General features: G+C 41.3%; 1 protein-coding gene across 1 annotated transcript in view; it reads left to right on the plus strand.

The window, feature by feature from the left end:
• Positions 1 to 18851, plus strand: part of MTAP (methylthioadenosine phosphorylase) — a 37573-nt gene extending 18722 nt beyond the window's left edge. Inside the window, exons 5-8 of the mRNA XM_060155174.1 lie at positions 7977 to 8079; positions 12127 to 12366; positions 16106 to 16228; positions 18394 to 18851. Of these exons, the coding sequence (XP_060011157.1) occupies positions 7977 to 8079; positions 12127 to 12366; positions 16106 to 16228; positions 18394 to 18432 (505 nt within the window). The 3' untranslated portion in view covers positions 18433 to 18851. The remainder of the gene's footprint in view (positions 1 to 7976; positions 8080 to 12126; positions 12367 to 16105; positions 16229 to 18393) is intronic.
• The last annotated feature ends 642 nt before the right edge of the window (positions 18852 to 19493 follow it).

The raw sequence follows: 19493 nt of genomic DNA on the forward strand, positions 1-19493 counted from the left end.
GATTTTTGCTATTATAGAGCAAGCAACACTGTTTCCCCTAGATGCTTTTTTCAAAGCATGAGGCATTTTGTTGTTTCTTCCTGTTTTCCTTCTGTTGCACATACCCTCCATTGTCGACCCAGTTGTTGTTAGATACTCCTAGAAATTCATTTGTCTGTGGGGGGTGGGGACTGATTATATGGCCTCTCTTCCACCCTAGACTAGTAACTTTCCGTGCCATGGAAGGTACACATGGGCAGGAGATTCTAGCAACTTCCACATAGGACCTTTCTCCTTTCACCATCAATCCTGAGTATCGTCATTGGCGGGAATTCAACTCACCTTATTTGTTTGTTTGTTTATTTTTAAAGAATTAGTTTTATTTATATATTTATTTTTGGTTGCGTTGGGTCTTCGTTGCTGTGCACAGGCTTTCTCTAGTTGTGTTGAGCAGGGGCTACTCTCTGTTGTGGCGCGTGGGCTTCTCATTGAGGTGGCTTCTCTTGTTGTGGAGCACAGGCTCTAGGCGCGCAGGCTTCAGTAGTTGTGGCACACGGGCTTAGCTGCTCTGCAGAGTGTGGGATCTTCCCAGACCAGGGATTGAACTTGTGTCCCCTGCATTGGCAGGCAGATTCTTAACCACTGTGCCAACAGGGAAGTCCCTCACCATATTTATGAAAGGAACAATTAGATATGCAGAGTGTTTCGAAAGATGCCCACATTATATTAAGTTAAAAAAAGGGCTTCCCTGGTGGCACAGTGGTTGAGAGTCCGCCTGCCGATGCAGGGGACACGGGTTCGTGCCCTGGTCCAGGAAGATCCCACATGCTGCAGAGTGGCTGGGCCCGTGAGCCATGGCCACTGAGCCTGCGTGTCTGGAGCCTGGGCTCCGCAACGGGAGAGGCCACAACAGTGAGAGGCCCACATACCTCGAAAAAAAAAAAAAAAAAAGATGCATACAAGTAGGGTCCCTTAAACTGCTTCTGTCACTACCAGAAATATCTCAAGGTGAAGCTGGGTAACATCTGTAAGGATGAGAATAAGATTCTTTCTTTTTAATAGCGGCCTCTATCAGGAATGTTTAAGGTGTTTGGGGGTTTTTTGTTTTTTGTTTTTTTAACAGTGAGAAAAATATGGCCAAAAAATTAAGATTAAAAAAAGGCAGGATGTAATTCCTAATGCCAAGTGTTTTCTGCAAAATGCTGTTAACACACTGGCCTGAGGCCCCTGGTTAGGTTCAACTAAAAGAATGTGGTGGAAGAAGCCCCAGCTTGGAAGTGAGGACATCCAAAATTGTATCCTGGCTCTGCCCCCAAATTCCTGTGTCACTTAGTGTCCTCATCTGCTAAATGAGGGTGTTGGATTGATTCCTAAGAGTTCTGATGCCCACCCTCTTAAGAGAATTATTTTCTCGCTAGAATCGGGAGAGGTTGGGGGTTGGGATGAGCGTTGGCTGGTGATGCACACTTACTCATCAGGAAAGTCCCGCTGTAACCACAGGGGTAAGGGATGATGTCAGTTTATTTCCCTCTCCCAAAGACATAGCCCTGCCTTGGGCTTCCCCCAGGGTTTTACAGTACAAAGTTCTTAGCCATCCTTGGAAGGTAGGCCTAGAGGTTGAGGTGTGTAATGATGTCAGTTTCTCAGTCTTTCAGCCTCTTGGGCACGGGGTTTGTTCTTACCAATAGAAATGGAGGTTTATGATAAAGAATTATACAGGAAGCCTTTGCTTAGCTCTTTCTCCCATTCCTGTCAGCAGCTACTTTGAACCCTTTCTGTTCTCTCACAGCTTCCTGCCCATATCCTTCGCTCTTGGTTGAGAACATTGCCTCTTTACAAGAAAACAGATGGTATTAGGCACAAACTCGCCATCTTCCTTCACCCTCCCTTTCACCAGTTACTTGCATCCCTGTTCTTCTTTGTCATCTTGCTGCTGTCCTTGAAGTGGGAGCAACTGTTCCCTGTGTGAGGTTAACTCTGTTCTACAAACTACCTTCTCACCTTATATCCTTACTGTTATTTAAAAAATGCTATAAGCTCCCAATGTTTGAGTTCCTACCAAGTACCACAAATCAATTAACCCTATTTACCACATACATGGGTCGTTTCCTCAGTTTAAATTGAGGGAACTTAAGCTCAGAAATATTGGTCATTTGCTAATAAGTGGGACCTGTGGGGTTTGAATTAGGTTCATCTGCAAACCCTATGACCTCAACCACTCCTGACACATGGACTTCCAGCTCTGGCCTCCACCTTGAGATCCATACTGGCTCCTAGATACAGGACAAGGTCCCAAAGACACCTCACACTTTGTAATTCACAGTTCATTAATTTTCCCCCTTGGTTGTCTTCTAACCCCACACCTTCCCCCGTCTCGAGCTCCCTCTTCTCCACTTGGTAAGTTGCTAAGTTGGTAATACCATCGCACTGCCATCTACCGGGTGATCGCTGCTGTGGATCTGTCACCCCTACATCCAGTCGGTCTCTAAGTCGTGCCCATGTGTGCCTTGAATCCACCCTGTCATCTGTCACCACTACCCTCATCTGGGTTAGTTCTTAACATTTTTACTTCTCCCAGCTTGACTCCCCTCAAAGCTGGTTGCCATACTACTCCCAGAAAATATAACAGGAAGGAAGACACAGTCACAGGAGTGCTGGAAACCAAGCTCAAACAACTGCTACCCTCTGGGAGGGCTTGCCCCGGAATCTGTTACTGAGCGTCAGCTCGTATGCAGACTTCTGAATAAGCAGCACAGTCCAGAGAAGGGCTGTCCCTGGGTAGAAGACCTCAGCTATTCAGCTCTTCCTGTAATTTGATGTAATTTTTTCCTAGTTCCTTTTGTCATTGATGGTAATGATCTTTGATGTGTACTTAAAACTATCTTGTCCCCTTTGTGGTGGTTTCTTCACTGCTTTTGTACTTTGCATCCCTGCTCATTTCCCTTTCCCCAGTGAAGTATTAATGTTTATTATCTGGTCATCTCTGGTCTTTTGAACATGAAGTCAAGTTATTTCTGAATAATTATGAAGGGAAAGAAAAATATTAAGTTCTTCCCACCTGTGAGATGCTGTCAGGCCCTGGATAATTAACGCACATACCTATTACTGGTAGAGATGGTTAGAATCGTAATAGAAGGCAATCTGACACATTACTAAAGTTTTCAATATGCATGCCTTTCCAACCAGCCTTCCCCTTTTGCAGCTTGCAGTGCTAAGAGTAAATGCACCAAACGATGCATTTTTCACTTAGGGGCACTCATGAGATAGACTGTTTGGGTAGACTTTAAGTGATATGGGTAGAATCATTTCCCCGAAACCAAGCTGTGTATGAGCAGCCCTTGGCCCCGCTTTGCCAGTAAATTAACCGCCTCGTGTTCCTGTGTGCTGAGGCTCGTGGACATGTGCTGTGCTCCAGAACCACCTTGGAAGTGTGCGGGTGTGTTTGCTTCTGCTGTGGGAAAAGTGTTTTCCCTCATCTTGTTTGCAACTCAGCACTTCCTCAAAGGAAAACTATTAACAAATGGCTGTCTTTGTGCCAATTCAAGGATCTTGATCCAGAAAGAACCTACTGGTCAGTCTTTCTCTGGGCTTTGTTCCCCCACTGTGTCTGAAAGTGCCCGGTATTCTCTCCCTGATGGCCTTGAACTCATTTCTCTTGCCAGTACACAACATCATTTTGTCTTCTTCACTCTTCCATACGCAGTTTGTTGTTTGTTTTGCTAACTTTTCTCATCACATATCCCCGTTTTGGGGGTACCCTTGACTTGAGACCCGAGTACGTCTGCTCTGAAGTTGGCAGACGACAGGTACAGAAGCAGATTTTCTACCAGCAGTAGTTACTCGGGCTGAGCACTTGCTTCATGTGTTCTTATTCAGTCTTCACACAGTATTTACCCTTCATACTTCCCCATTTAAAATATGAGAAGACTGATAAGGTGAACACAGGTCAGAGTGACTCTCTCCTGGAGGCACACAGCCAGCCAGGGAGCAGTAAAGCCAGTCAGTTGGGCAGTCCCTGAAGTCTACTTCCAGTGGATATATATCCCAGGCTGATGGTGGAGAGGGGGGTGAAATTAGCAGTCCCTTTGCCTCGCTAGGAGGCTTCACCAATTGAAGCAAGAGTTAGGGGCAGAGTTGCATTGCGTTAACTGTGTTAAACCATATGAGCACATGTATTAGCTTCCTATTGCTGCTGTAACAAGTTACCACAAACTTAGTGGCTTAAACAACACAAATTTATTATCTAGTTCTGCAGGTTAGGAGTCTAACATGGGTCTCAGTAGGCTAAAATCAAGGGCTGCATTCCTTTCTGGAGGCTCGGGAGAATCCCGTTCCTTGCTCTTTGCCACCTTCATTCCTTGGCTCCTGGCCCCCTTCCATCTTCAAAGCCAGCAATGGCGGGTCAAGTCCTTTTCATCACTAGTATTGACTCTTCTGCCTTCTTCCACATGTCAGGACTCCTGTGATGATACTGGGCCTACCTGGTTAATCCAGGATAATCTTTCTAAGTCCAGCTGGTTAGCAGTCTTAATTCCACCTGCAACCTCTGTTCCCCTCTGCCATGTAAGGTAACATATTCATATGTTCTGGGCATTAGGGTGTGGATATTCAGGGGTGTAGGGGGGCATTATTTTGTTTGCTGCCACATGCCACTTTCATAGCTTGGTAGGACAGAGCCGCCACCCCTAAACTCTCATCCTTGGTCTAGGTTGCTTCTGGAAGGTGTGTGATCCTTCCTGTTCTTCTCACCCACAGCCTAAAACACAGCTTCCCAATGGATCCAGCCAGTCTGACGTTGTCTAAGGCTAATTTTTTTCCTGTGGCCCAGGAAGAGATTCCAGTTCTATCTCTTGATGGGAGGAAGAAGAGATCTCATTAAGGGCCCCCTTTATCAGGGAAAGGTGCTCACCTAGGCACGGCTGCACACCTAGTTTCTGCCCTCAAGAAAAATCTGCAAGTGTCTTCCATTGATGAGCTCCTCCATGTGCTTGCTTCTGCTGCGCCTGTGTCCATCGGTAATGTGACCTGGGTGAATACTGTGGGCCAGATGCTGCATCTGTTCCCTCATTGATCCTCAGGGCAATAGTAGTAGCACTTTGCAACAATTACTGTTTATCCCCAAACGCACATTTGACATATAAATGGAGGAATTATTGCATCACCCTATTGGGATGTAGCTACCAGAGGTTTTTTGCGGCCCTGTTTTAAACAAGGGTGTAAGTGGATGTTGCTAATACCTTATGAAGAAAGAACTCAGGGAGGTTTGCTCTACTTCCCTGAGGAAGTAATTTGCTCAAGGCCACACGAAAAATCAGTAACAGGATTGAAATCCAGGTACAAAACTACATTTTCTATATTTTCTTCATATCCGTCAGAAAGCTCCACTTGAGAGTGAACTACTGTTTTGTTTATAGAAGAGCTCTTTTGACTGGAAATTGGGAGTGAACAGGCAGGAACCCCCTTTAACACAGGCTCAATGAGGTAACAGTCCCCACCGTGTGGGACGTCCTTTGCTTCTTGCTACATTACAGAAGCTCTCACTTCTCCTTAAAAACTCTCAGGGGGAGGACAGGAGATCTTAAAATCACATATATTTTCATTTTAGAATTTCACTTGGGTGGTGTCCTTCACTTGTGATTGCAAACCCCATTGCTCTTGGTCTGAATTTCATTCAGCATAATCATACCTCATTATTTTATGCAGCATAGGAGTACTTATAGTGATTTAAAATTAGATCATTACTTTTCCTTGAATGTGTCATTGTTTGAGTTATGCAGAACACCACAAGTAGGTGGGCAGTCTGTGTGAAGAGATGTTTCTTATTGGCACTTTCCCTCCTGGGATCTTAACAGCATAACCCTGAACCTATTAGAAATACTGGTATTAAAGTCCCTATTTCTTCCTCGGGGCTACCCCTCCTGCAAGGTTGGGTGCTCTGAGGCCCCATTCTCAGCTACAGCTTCTCCTTGGTGCTGACTCCCAATTCAGTCTCTAGCCCAGACCTCAGTTCTGAGCTGCCGTGGGATATCTAGGCATCAGGGCTCACTTAATCCTTATAACACTCTTACAAATGGGTGGATGAACACTACATTTTGTAATTGGGAAATGAAGAATCAAGGAGATATGATGGTTTGCTATAAGCCTTAGAAGTGGGAGTTAGGGAGCTTTGTTTAAAGAGAAAAATGTAAAATGTTCCAGTTGAGAGGGAATTAAAACAGTAGGCAGTTAGTATCACATGTATATAGCATAACATAAGGAATAACTAATACATATTATGTCTTAAGGTAAATGTTCAAAACAGAGAGAGGAGTAATTAGGCAAAGAAGGGATGGAGATAGAGAGGGACAGAGATAGATAAGATGGGGGTGTTACTGCATAGATGTCTATTGGGGTATAGCCACTGAAGGGTTTTGTGGCCCTGTTTTCACACTTAATCATGGTTGTAAGTAGGATTTTTGCTAATACTTGACTCACTGAAGGCTGAAACCAAGCCAAAGCTGGAATATGTGGAACCATTTTATTAGTCAGTTTTACAAAAAGAGAAAAGCCTCTGTTTATATAGGCTGGAAGAGTCATTTGACCTGTTCTTCGGTGCCATCTGAAATTGCTTTGGGGTTAACTTAGCCTTTCCCTTAAGACCCGTATATGATAAGGGGTTGAGAGGAGCACAGACTGGGTTTTCATTCCTCCCAATCTCTGAGGCCTAATCTCTGAGCAGGGTGGCTTTGGTGCCAGCTAGTGTCACTGTTTAATATGTGATGGGGAGGAAGTGACAGGTTAACTTTGATAGGTGGACACGCCAGCTGTGTAAACTGAACCAGAATATTTCTCCATGCCGTCGCCTACCCTCCCACCCCCAGAAGCAGAAATGAAGTGATTTGCCTTCAGCTGTTGGTTTTCCCTTGCCGTGTCCCTCCCCTGCTCTCCCCTCTCTAGGGAAATGAGGACTTTCTTTTCTATATTACTCATGAGTTCAAGTTTAGAACAATATAATGGATATAGGAAGTGCTTTATTCTGAAAACTTTGAGAGAGAAGTTGCTGGGTGACTTGCCACTGGCTTAATTTTACCCTCTCTCCTACAGATTCAAAAATGTTTTATCAGAAAGTTAACTTTAGAACTTTCATGAGACTTTAGAACTAATTCTGGCGGGTAGACGCATAAGCTTAAGTAAGGGAGCAAAGAGACAAATGATTCTGAAATGTGGAGCTGGATGAATGGCTGCTTTCTTCAGTGGGTCAAAGGCATGAAAAAATAAGGTTGAGGGCAGAGGGCAGGAATTACTCTCAATTTAGTGACAGGGCAATCAAATGCAAAGTTTGGACTGTGTTTGAACATGAAACTAATCAAGCAACGGTTTAAAGAAAGATTTTTTTTTTTTTTTGAGGACACCAGGGAAATTTGCACATGGTCTATATATTAGGTGATACTGAGGAATTAATGTCATTTTTATCAGCTGTGATAATGACATTGCCGTGGAAAATACTCCACATATTTTGGTCCTTCTGAAGTAGGGGTGAAGTGACAAAGTCTGGGATTTGCAACAGATGAAGCAAGTTTGACAAAATTTTGCAAACTGTTGAATCTAAGTGATATATATGGGGTTCACTATACAATCCTCTACATCTGAGATGATGGAAAATTTTCATATTGACTTCTTAAGTGTTTTACCTGGCCTCCTGAGCCCACAGTTGAGTTGCATCTACAGTTCAGTGTGGTTATCCTATCACAGCCACCAGACCACAGACACTTTAATTCCTGTTGGGAAGCACATTGCCACCAACCCAGAGCCAAAAAAGCCAAATACCATCCAGAAGCTCTTTTTCTTGTTGTTGTTGTTTTTTTTAAAAAAAAAAAAAAAAGTTTCCTTCAGCTTATCCAGAACTATTGATTCTGGAGTGAGGACCAAGATATCGACCTAGATACAACTGATTACCAGCCCCCAGAGGGTGGGAAGGTGGCTTTTTAAAAACTACCCTTTTTTATTTTATTTTGTAGGACTACCAGAAGGCTTCAGACCTTCTATGACGGAAATCATTCCTGTGCCAGAGGAGTGTGTCATATTCCAATGGCTGAGCCGTTCTGCCCTAAAACAAGAGAGGTTCGTAATATTTCTGGAAGGTGCACCAGAATAAATCATGAGGGCTTGGGGTGGCATCTAGACGTAGAATTAACTGGCCAAGCATGTGGTCTCTCTTCCCCTCTCTAGCTTGCTGCTTACTCAAGGTTTTATGAAGAGTTGTTTCCCTTTGCTAATAATGTCTCCACTACCCTCAGTCATTTGTTAAGATGAATCACTCAAAGTTGCAACCTACTTTTTCTTTTTTCTTAACTAAGTTTTGATTTTGCTGTCAGGATACCTTTTAAAATAATTTAGGGTAGCATAGTATGTCTAGAGTATACAATCTGGAACCAGATTTCTTATGATCAGGTCTTTGCTCTTCAGCTTAATTGGTGTGTGTCTTTGGACCAAAACCTCGGGTTTGGTTTCCTCGTTTGTAAAATAAGGTGATGATAACATGTACCTCGTAGGACTGTGAGGGATAAAAGAGTTATTTACTTATAAGTGCTTTGAGTGCTGCCTGTTAGTTATAAGACATCCAGTGACTGTTAACTGCTTTTATGAATTAAGTTATTAATAATCTGTAAATTGTCAGATTGGCATCATTTGCCTTTGAGCTGAGTTTGGCTGTTACTGTCCAGCTTCCTCTCCAGGATTATAGTAAGATCTCAGGACTAAAGGGGCAGCCCTACAAAAGCCAATGGTGATATAAAGTGAGGAATCACAGCCTTAGCTTTCAGAGAATAAAAATGGCTACCACAATTCAAAAGTCCATCCATGGTACTTTTCTTATAACTCAAGATTTGAAAGTCAGGTGCAACCCAGTAGGTCAGAAGTTATTGTCAGAGACAAACTGCCTAGTAAAATCTACTTTATAAAATAACTTAGACGATACAGATACCTAAACATGTTAATCATTCAGGTGATTTTAACACCTGAAGGTTAACTTTTAAGTGTGAGTTTAGAATACATTTGACCCTTGAACAACGTGAGGGGTTGGGGCACTGACCTACCATGCACTTGAAAATCTGAGTATAACTTTACAGTTGGCCCTCCTTATCTGCAGTTCTGCATCCAAGGATTCAGCGAACCACAGATTGTATAGTATTGTAGTATGAATTTATTGGAAAAAATCCATGTATGAGTGGACTGCACAGTTCAAACCTATGTTGTTCAAGGATCAACTGTGTAAGTTCCTGGGTAGTTATCAGCAGAATATATCAGAACAATGTAAGTCTGAAACACAGATCTGTCCACAGAATAAATTTGCTCTCCAGAGGAAGGTAGATGTGTGCAATAACATTTTTGTCCACTTCAAAATGGGGGCAGCTTGGGAAGAAATAGACTAGGGAGAGAATATGCATGTTAGTAGGAAATCAGAGGTACTGCCCAGTGATGTGGGTACTAGGAGTAGAGGTGGGTAAGGGAAAAGTGCTAATGATGTATGCAGAGCACTGTAAATGTGGTGGCTGGATGATAGTTTCCAGTAATGCAGTTTGGCCTCCCTTGAGACTGAATTAATTCAGCTATTATTAGTCTAGTCAAGCTAAGGACCCTCACATAAAGACTTTAAAAGAGTGCTGGGGAGGGCAGTTTAAGAAAATGGGAAAATAACGCCTTCAGAGTATTACTTTATTCTTATATACCCTAAAAGAGATTTTAAACTATTGTCCAAAAAATGTAAAGAGTGGGTAGTGTTTCCCCTTCGTAATTATCACTTTAACTTTCAACGTCATTGTGTACTTTCGTGTACCGATGACAGATTGTCAAGTGGCAAGCAAGGTACACTATGGTTGTACTATATCTTACCACTTGTGTTGAAATATGTGTATATAAAAGAGATAAATATGAAAATATTTATATGCAAATAGAGTGTTTCTGGAAAGTTGACCGAAGAACTGGTAACAGTGGTTTCCCATGGGGAAACTGGGTCGCTAGTACACAGGTAGAAGAAATACTTGTCACAGAATAATATCCTTTTGTACTGTTTACGTTTTTGTACCATGTGCAAGTATTACCTATTCCAAAAATAGTACTTCTAGTCGAAAGGTAATCTGAAACACATTCTTCTAAAGTCCTGACACAGTAAAGAGACCTCTCAGCCTGTAGTTTATATTTCTGGCACCTTACGGTGGCGTTATCTGTTTGTGTGGGAGTGCAGAGTACTTGCCCAGGTGGCAAGGGCCCAGGGTCTGTCACTGCCTGGCCCACCCAGGCCGATAAGCCTCTACTTCCTCCTCCCCATCGTGGCACCCACCACCCAGGGTGATGGTGAAGACGTACAAGGCACATTGCCACTGGCCTGCGATAGTTGTGATCTTCCTTCACACATCTCTAGAAGCACTCTGAAGTTTGGCCGAGACATACAGCTCAGTTATTTGGGATTTTTAAAGACATTTAATGAAGACAGGACTGGGCTGGTTATATCTTAATTTTGAAAGTGGGGGGGGACATCAGGGGAAAGAGTGATTTAATAAGCCCTTGTATTTATACCTATACTCCTTAAGGAAAAGTTTTTATTTAGCAGAATCTTATTTTCAGCATGTATAGGATAAATAAACATGATGTAGCATCAGCTAGTCATCTAGGGCTTGTCATGGTTCTAAATTTGGAGTTGCCGAAGCTCTTGTTAAAATTCTTTCTCGTCTTGCCATAGCATAATGTGTTATTTTTAAGGAAATAGGTTAATTTGCTTATGTGGTTCAGACATGTGCAGGCAAGACTTTGGCCTGGATTGGAGCCTTCTATTGACTTTGAGTTACTCCATCTTATATATGGTATCATAGGAAACTTGACAAATTATTTGGGAAATGTGTAGAAGCTGCCAGTGTTAATAATTAGAAGACCAGTTAAGCATTTAGATTCCTTGCTATATATATTCCTTAGCTCATTTAATATTCACAGTATCGGGGCTTCCCTGGTGGCACAGTGATTAAGAATCTGCCTGCCAGTGCAGGGGACACAGGTTCGAGCCCTGGTCTGGGAAGATCCCATATGCTGTGGAGCAACTAAGCCCGTGTGCCACAACTACTGAGCCTGCGAGCCACAACTACTGAAGCCCCCACGCCTAGAGCCCATCCTCCGCAACGAGAAGCCACTGCAATGAGAAGCCCACACACCGTAACAAAGATAAGCCCCCGCTGGCTGCAACTAGAGAAAGCCCACATGCAGCAACGAAGACCCAAAACAGCCAATAAATAAATAAATAAATAAATTCTTAAAAAAAAAAAAAACTTCTCAGTATCTCTGAGTTATATAATATTATTCCCATTTTACAGATGAAAAAACTAGGACGTACATAAGGGTAAGTGAATTCTTGGCAGTGCTTTAAGAGTTAAGTTTAAAAGACTATTTTTTTTTTAATTAAAAAGGAATGTTGAAGCACAGGCTAAGAAAATAATGAAATTAGATTAGACATACATTATTAGACACTAAAAAAAGTGATCAAACTTCTAAATAATGTTTCTAAACTCATATGTGGCCTTGCCTCTAAAGGGATGCCAAGATAAGTTTATCTCTGGATAGAAGAAATCAGCACAGCCCCATTCTGTTTTTTACTGTATGTCTTTAGAGAGGCAATAGGCAAAAGAGATTATGAAATCACTTTCTACCCCCAAAAAGCTTTCACAAAAGCCCTCAGGTTTTGTATAAAAGACCAGTGAGAATGAGTTTCTCAGGAGCTTGAAAACAGTTCACTCTGCACGTCTCTGAGATGTGAATGAGGAAGGCACCTTAGTGTAGACTTGGAGGTTAAGAGCTCAGGCTCAAGCCCCCATTCACAATCCATGATAGTCTCTTAAAGTTGTTAAGAAGTGAGATTAAAGCATGTAAACAAATGCCTGGTGTGTAGAAAAACCTCACTGTTTGCTCTTGTAGCTGTGAGCTAGGGGCTGGGGCAGGACAGAGCACTATATAAGGATAAGGGTCTAGGAAACACCCTTCTGTGATTTCCTAGGTTCTCTTTGAGGGCCTACAGGTACTAGGTATTTATAGTAACAATCTTTTAAACAATCAGAGGAAAAATAAATTAAGCTGACCTTCTGTTCGTATGTTCGTATGTTTTGAGTTTGGTTCTTTGCATTCTAGGTCCTCATAGAGACCGCTAAGAAGCTAGGACTCCGGTGCCACTCAAAAGGGACAATGATCACAATTGAGGGACCTCGTTTTAGCTCCCGGGCAGAAAGTGTCATGTTCCAAACCTGGGGTGCGGATGTTATCAACATGACCACAGTTCCAGAGGTGATTCTTGCTAAGGAGGCTGGAATTTGCTACGCAAGTATCGCCATGGCAACAGATTATGATTGCTGGAAGGAGCATGAGGAAGTAGTAAGTGAAATTCTCTTTGGAACTTGTATGGCCTGGGTTTCCACGTGCTGTGTGAGCCAGTAAGGGAGTGTCTTAACTCTTTGTTTATATTACATTACTTCCAGAAAGTGCCATTCTACCAGGTTTTAAAGTCAGCTTTTTATACAGTGTCATTAGGTATTAACAGATTTTTTCTGTAGTTCCCACTGGAAGAACAGAAATCTTCATAGAGAATAAAAAGACACTTTTATCCAAGGATCAACAGGGGAACAGTACATTGTAAACATGTAGGTGTGTTGGGAATTATATTGAGACTTGGCCCTTACTTTAAGGATAAAGACTTGGTTATAAGTTCTGTATGCTGTGCTACTGTTTATTATGTAGGGTGAAAACCCTACTATTACGTACCTCTTCCTGGTAAAAGGACTCTGTATTCATGTCTGTCTGTATTCCTGTTTGTCTTACCTACCTTGGCTGGGTACTGTGCTTGGTATAATAATATGACAGCAGACAGACAAGTCCATAAGGAGCCAACATTCTGGGTTTTGTGGGGCTGGGTAGAGGCCAAGCAAACCAATGTGAGAAGGCTCAGGGTTATAAAGAAATAGTGTGATAAGGTACAGAAGTACATATCAAATTGGCCCAACCAAATACTTGAAATCCAGGAAGGCTTCCTGGTTTAAGTGTGATGGGAAAGATGGCCGTGCCTGAGTTGAGTGGAGAGGAGAGGAGGGAGAAGAGGGAGGCAGGGCCACGTAGGCTGTGTAAGGATTTCAGATGGGAGGTCAATGAGGGTTTTTGGCAGGAAAGACAGCAAGATCCAGCTGGTATTTGAGGACACTGGGCCACTGAGGTCAGGCTTCCAAAACAAATATTTTCTTTGTGGAAAACTTTGAACATCTACAAAAGTAGAGTCTAATATAATGAACTCCCAGTTACCATCACTGAGCTTTCCACAGTTATCAGCCATGTCAAATCTTGTTTTATTTATATGCCCCTACCCACTTTTCTCTCCCCTACCCTAATTATTTTGAAGTAAATTTTTCTAAAAGGCCTCTCTTTTAAAATAATTTTTTAAAACCACACCATTGTTGTATGAAAAAATATTGATATTAATTCCTTAATATAATCAAATGTCCAGATTTGTCACATTTTCCCTCGTTTTATAATTTTTAACTGTTCAAATCAGGATCCCTTATAATCCACACATTGCACTTGAACGATATGCCTCTTAAATCTTTTACTGTAATATTCTCCTCCCTTTTCATTCCTTGCATTTTACTTGAAAAAACCAGATGATTTGTCTTGTCATTTATCTCATTTTAAAAAGAGAAAGTGATAAAACTACAGTCAAGAAATTTTGAAGGAAGAAGTGCAGGGGTGGCGGTTCTGAACACACTTAGGGAAGGTGACATCTTCTCCAAAGGGACCTTACCACCATCTCAGGCTGCTTGTTTCACCATCCAATTTCATGTAAAATGGAGTAAGATATTCTAGCTGCCTGTCCATCCGTGGGTATGGATTTTGGGTCATAGATGAACACAGATTCTTTGCATGAATGTCTTATCCTGACTCCGCAGTGTAATAAACTGTTGCTGACAACTAGGATGTTTGTTATGTAAGAGATTTGCAAATCCTGACTCAACAAAGTCTCTGACTTGGCAGCTTTGGTCACCTAAGGGACAGCTCAGCCTCATGATATTGAGAAGCTGCTTCCAATTAATAGGAGACTCCAGCCTCTGCCACTCCGCAAGAGCAGATTGCTTCCTGCCTGTGGCTTTCTGCTCGGTCTAGTAACATTTGTCCCCCATGCAGAGCGAATGGTACTTTCGTTTAGTAGCCCACATGAGGTTTGGAAAACAGTCAGTTGGAGCTACTTCAGTTAAAAGCAAAAAAAAAAAAAAACAAACCTAAGCTCTTTGTAAGTGGTAAGGCACGAAAGCAAATAATATTAAATGCCACCAGGAAAACAAAGACAAAGATGGCATCATCTCAGTCAGCTATGTGTGTCATTGTGCTTTAAACCAGATGTGTAGCCTGGCATGGCAAAAAGGTTTTAGAGTTGCCTAAACCCTTCTTCAAATCCCTGTTGTTCTTTTTACTTGTAATACTGGTTGAGTTATTTAACCTGTTCGCATGGGTGGGGGTTGTGTAGTTACATTTCTGACCTTGCAGATTATTAGGAGATTTATTAGGAGATTAGCTTATTAGGAGAATTAAGCCATATGATAAATGTAGCGCATCTAGTATAGTGCTGGCTCCTGAGAGGGTGGTCATCAGATGGTAGGTGTGATGGAATGGGGGAGGGGGATAGTTTCTGAAGAAAACTTCTCCGAGATTTAAGCTGGATGTTGAACAGAAGGTTAGAATTTATTGTGAGGAAGTTAGTAGAAAGGACATTTTGGGTGAAGAACAACAGCAGAAACAAAGAGAAAAAGGAGATCAGAATCTATATTAGTCACAAAGTGTGAGGAAAAGAGTAAAATACAAGGTAAATCTCTTGGATGCTTCATGACCCTGCATTTGAAGATTCATAGCTGGCCAGGCACCCAGCTAGCTGGTCACCACCTTGTGCTGTGATCCCCTCGCACAGTGATGGGACTCCCCTCTGCTACAGTGCTCATCATTTTGTTCTAAACACATCTCAATGTTGTGGGAGGGGTCTGGACTTGATACTTCAAGAAACAGAAATGTGTAATCACTGTGCCCTGCCCCTGAATCTTGGGTTTCTTCTAAGCATAGTGAAACATGACAAGTACTCTTTCTGATCATCTGTTTTACACGTAACTTTTTTCAGCTTTCTTATTAAACAACTTTACTCAGAAACAGACAATGGTAATGAACGTCCAAGAATCCAACATCCAGCTTCAATCAGAAACATAACAACTTAAGGCCAATCATATTTCATCTATACTCTGATCCATAATTTTATCCATAAACATTTTAGGAAACATTTAACATAACCACATTACTGTTATCGCATTCCAACAATAATTGCTTAATACATCCAGGCAAAGTTCAATTTTCTAGTTATCTCAAATAGCATAAGTGAGTTTTTTCTTCCAGGTATTTTTAAAAGATCAGGTAGGAACTCAAGAAGATGTTCTGTGAAAAGCAGGTCATTTGTCCTGTAGAGTTTCCCACCATCCGAATTGGTGAAATCATCTCCTTAGGGTGGTTTATCCAATTTCTCAGCGCTCTGTTATTTTCTGTAAATTTGCAGTAGGATCTAAAGATTTGATCATATTCGGTCATCATAATCCACAAGGAAGCTTATTAAAGTGGACTGTTTCTTTGTTGGGTTTGGGTTTTTTGGTTCTGTGATGTTAACAGCCCATCCATTAATTCACTGGGACTGTAAAATGGTTGATGCTTTGATTCCATCATTTTTCTTTATTAGCTGGAAGACTTCTCTAAAGAGAAATGTGCTTATCTTCTGATTTATCCAGTATAGCAACAGTTTTTAAAACTGGAATCCATTCTATGGACATGAGAAGAGCCACAACCTTTTTAGGCCATGCTAACACATTATATATCTGAGAAACTTTCTTGGATGCCATACTGAAAACCAGTAGTGCTTTTCAGAGATGTCACTGGGTTTCTCCAAGAGCTCTTCCTGATACATGCAGAGCTTGCGCTCAGGGGATTGAAACTGGGGTAAACTGACTTTAACAGATCAGTTAGGAACTCAAGAAGATGTTCTGTGAAAAGCAGTGGAATTTTAAATTGCTCTTAACATCCCGTGTTGTTGTTTCTCTAGGTTTCTGTGGACCGGGTCTTAAAGACCCTGAAAGAAAATGCCAATAAAGCCAAAAGTTTACTTCTCACTACCATACCTCAGATAGGATCCACGGAATGGTCAGAAACCCTCCATAACATTAGGGTAAGTATCCTCAGCCATCTGTAAGCAGACACTTCCATAGACCCTCAGCTGCCTTTTTCTCCTAATTTGCATTTCACCCTTGGTCCATCTTCTTATGTATTTTATACTAGACTAGATGTTTTCTACAAGTTTTCATGCTATTTACTACTACTAACCATAAATGGAATAGATACACATTTTGGCTGGTAATGCAAGAGCACTGGAAGTTAAGGTGGGGAGAGTTTTATTATCTAGTCTACCAGGTTCTTAACATTGTCCTGCTTTGCAGTATATCCCTAAGTTTTACTTCAGAAGATCGGTAATATTTGCTCTGTACATGGATTACACTGCAGACAAGGCTGTTTTCTCTTTGGCAGATCCATGCAAAGTGTTGGCAGCCTTTAAAGCCAAAACACTGACAACAGCAATACTGAAATGGTGCCAGGGAATGTCTACTTACAGTTAATGCTGCGTCAAACTAAGATAGTAATTAATGATAAACAAGTGATGGGTTGCAGATTGGTAGCTCTTCAATTCTAGTATTAATTCCCAGAATATAATTTGAACTGACTGCTGAGCTCAGAGATGTGTGGTTTTTATCTGGACATCTTGAGACTCTCTTGATTAACCACCTTGGATAAGAAGTTGCCTGAAATTGATCAGATGTTACATTCACCTAGTAGCCAGTATATCCTAAGGTCTCCTAGAACACATCTGTACTCTTAGGTCTTAAGAAAAGTAGTTGAGAGAGGATTCGAAAAGTTGATAAAAGCCCTCTCTACCTGAATTACTACCGAGGAGCCCTGGAATGAGAGCCACTGTTTTAGTGTGACAAGGACACTCTGTGGTAGTAAATGATTGCCAATTGCTGGGCATGGAGGTGCCAAGATTTGTTGTGTTTGCTGATTGCTGTGGTATAAATGCTCTTGCACGGCCGACTTCAAGCTACTAACATGAAGCCACTGGTAAGCTGGGAAGTGATGTACATAATCAGGTTTTTACAAGCTGGTACAAGCAGGCTCCAGCACACCACTGTAATAATATGCCTCTCAGCCTTGAGGACTGACGAAGTCAGGAATATTGACATTTGTAATCTGTCTTCCCTACTAGACTTTAAATCCATAAGGAGCAGGAAACACATCCATTGGTTTCAGCCTATATACCCAGGAGATAAATGTTCTTTAATGAGTAAATGTTAAGCTCTTCCCCCCATGAAGTATTTCATCATAATTGAAATACAGGCAGCCCTTATTATAAGGATAAAGAAAAGGGGAACAGAAAACAAATTCTAAGAATTGGAGAATGTCACTTTAAACTAGAAACAGTTACATTTAGCTAAACATAATGAGTGTAATGTGATAGAGCAGCATGACTTTGGCTTGTCTAAATAAACACACTGTTGATTGGCAGGAAATGTGACTCTACTTTTGCTGCTGCTGAGGGTATAACCTGCAAGATGGGATGGTGTGTTTTGGGTTTGTTTTTTTTTCGTTTTTTTTTTCAGGTTTCTGACCCCATTTTGACCATAGTCCCTTGAACTTAAAGATAATTTGTCAAGCAATAAATTTATTATTTCAGCTGCATTTTTAAGTAAAGATGTATGGATAGTAGAAATTGGTGTTCTTTCTGTGACGCTTCTGAAAGTGTGTGTAAAATTGTGTGTTTCTGTATGTATGCATTTTTTAAGAGGGTCAATATGTGTAGAAAAAAGAAAATGAAGAATTGCTGCTCTAGACAAAATTAAGAATCATGGCCTCCATTCTATAGCATTAAGGAACACCATACTAATAATCCCTTATTCCAGGGCAGTATTTTCAGCTCTCTCAGCACTGAAGTGTGTATCATTAATTCACTACACTTAGTGAGCACCCACTCTATGTCAAGATATGTAAGACGCTGTAATGAAGAAGCTCCGATTCTATTTGGTGATACTAACGTAGAAATTTCAATGACGTTTTTCAGTGGAATAAGGCAAATGATGGAGGTTGCATAAACAACAATCCAGGCTAGAGGTTGGTGTATAAAATATGTCCTAGTGGATGTGAAGGCGGATGGAGATAAGTGAGAATCAGAACAGTCCTCTGAGATAAACATTCTGAACCTCACCTTACATGAAAGAAGAATGAAGAACTAAAAAGTTAGGAGTTACACTCAAAGTCCCATAATTTGTGCCTGCTTTCTTTCAGAAAATGGCCCAGTTTTCTGTTATGTTACCAAGACATTAAAATAGCATGGCTGCCCAGAAGACAAGGTAACCTTCTAACTCCAATCATTTGGGGAATTCCTGCTTGAGAAAACACAGAAGAGATATGCAGCTTCTGTGCCCTTGCCCCCTAAGGAAGAACAAGTGATAAGACAAGACATTGCTCACATCAGAGATGCCTTCTAAAAGACTTGGACTGCTTCAAATAACAGAAGGAAAGCAAATAACCAGAAAACGTGGGGAAATATTTACACATTAGAAAAAAGAAGACACCTTTCACCATTCCCCCAAATTTGTAACAGTAAAGGTAAGCAGTAACATTCCTATGTTGCCAAGGAATGTGAAGAAATAGCTCTTAGACTATTTATTGATGTGACTGTGAATTGGTATAATCTTTTTGGAGGGCATTTTGGTAAAATGTATCACAAGGCTTAAAAAATACCCTTTGTGCTGGTTACTTTACTCCTAGGAATTTATCTTTAAGAAATTATCAGAGATACATACAAATAATTATGTATAAAGAAGGATGTAGAACATAGTTTTAATAGCAGATATTCAAAACAATCTGAATATCCAACAACTGGAGGTAATCATGGTTAAGCTCTAATTAGATTGTGAAGCAGCCAACTGAACACCATGGTTTCACATAATATTTAACGTACTAAGGAAATTGTTGCTGTATAATATGAAATGGGAATATAGAAGCATTTTACAGTACTAATTTTGTTTTAAATATGTACAAAGAATAGAAAGATATATACTCTTTTGTTATTATATTTGGGGGGAGGGATACTGGATAAATTTTTAATTTTCTTTATATTTTTCCATATCTTCACATTTTTCTACAATGAATATAATCAAATAGTGACGTTTTAAAAATAAAAATGGGGGCTTCCCTGGTGGCGCAGTGGTTGAGAGTCTGCCTGCCGATGCAGGGGACACGGGTTCGTGCCCCGGTCTGGCAAGATCCCACATGCCGCGGAGCGGCTGGGCCCGTGAGCCATGGCTGCTGAGCCTGCGCGTCCAGAGCCTGTGCTCCGCAATGGGAGACGCCACAACAGTGAGAGGCCCGCGTACCGCAAA

This window comes from Lagenorhynchus albirostris, chromosome 7, assembly GCF_949774975.1.
Source record: "Lagenorhynchus albirostris chromosome 7, mLagAlb1.1, whole genome shotgun sequence".
NCBI classification, from domain to species: Eukaryota; Metazoa; Chordata; class Mammalia; order Artiodactyla; family Delphinidae; genus Lagenorhynchus; species Lagenorhynchus albirostris.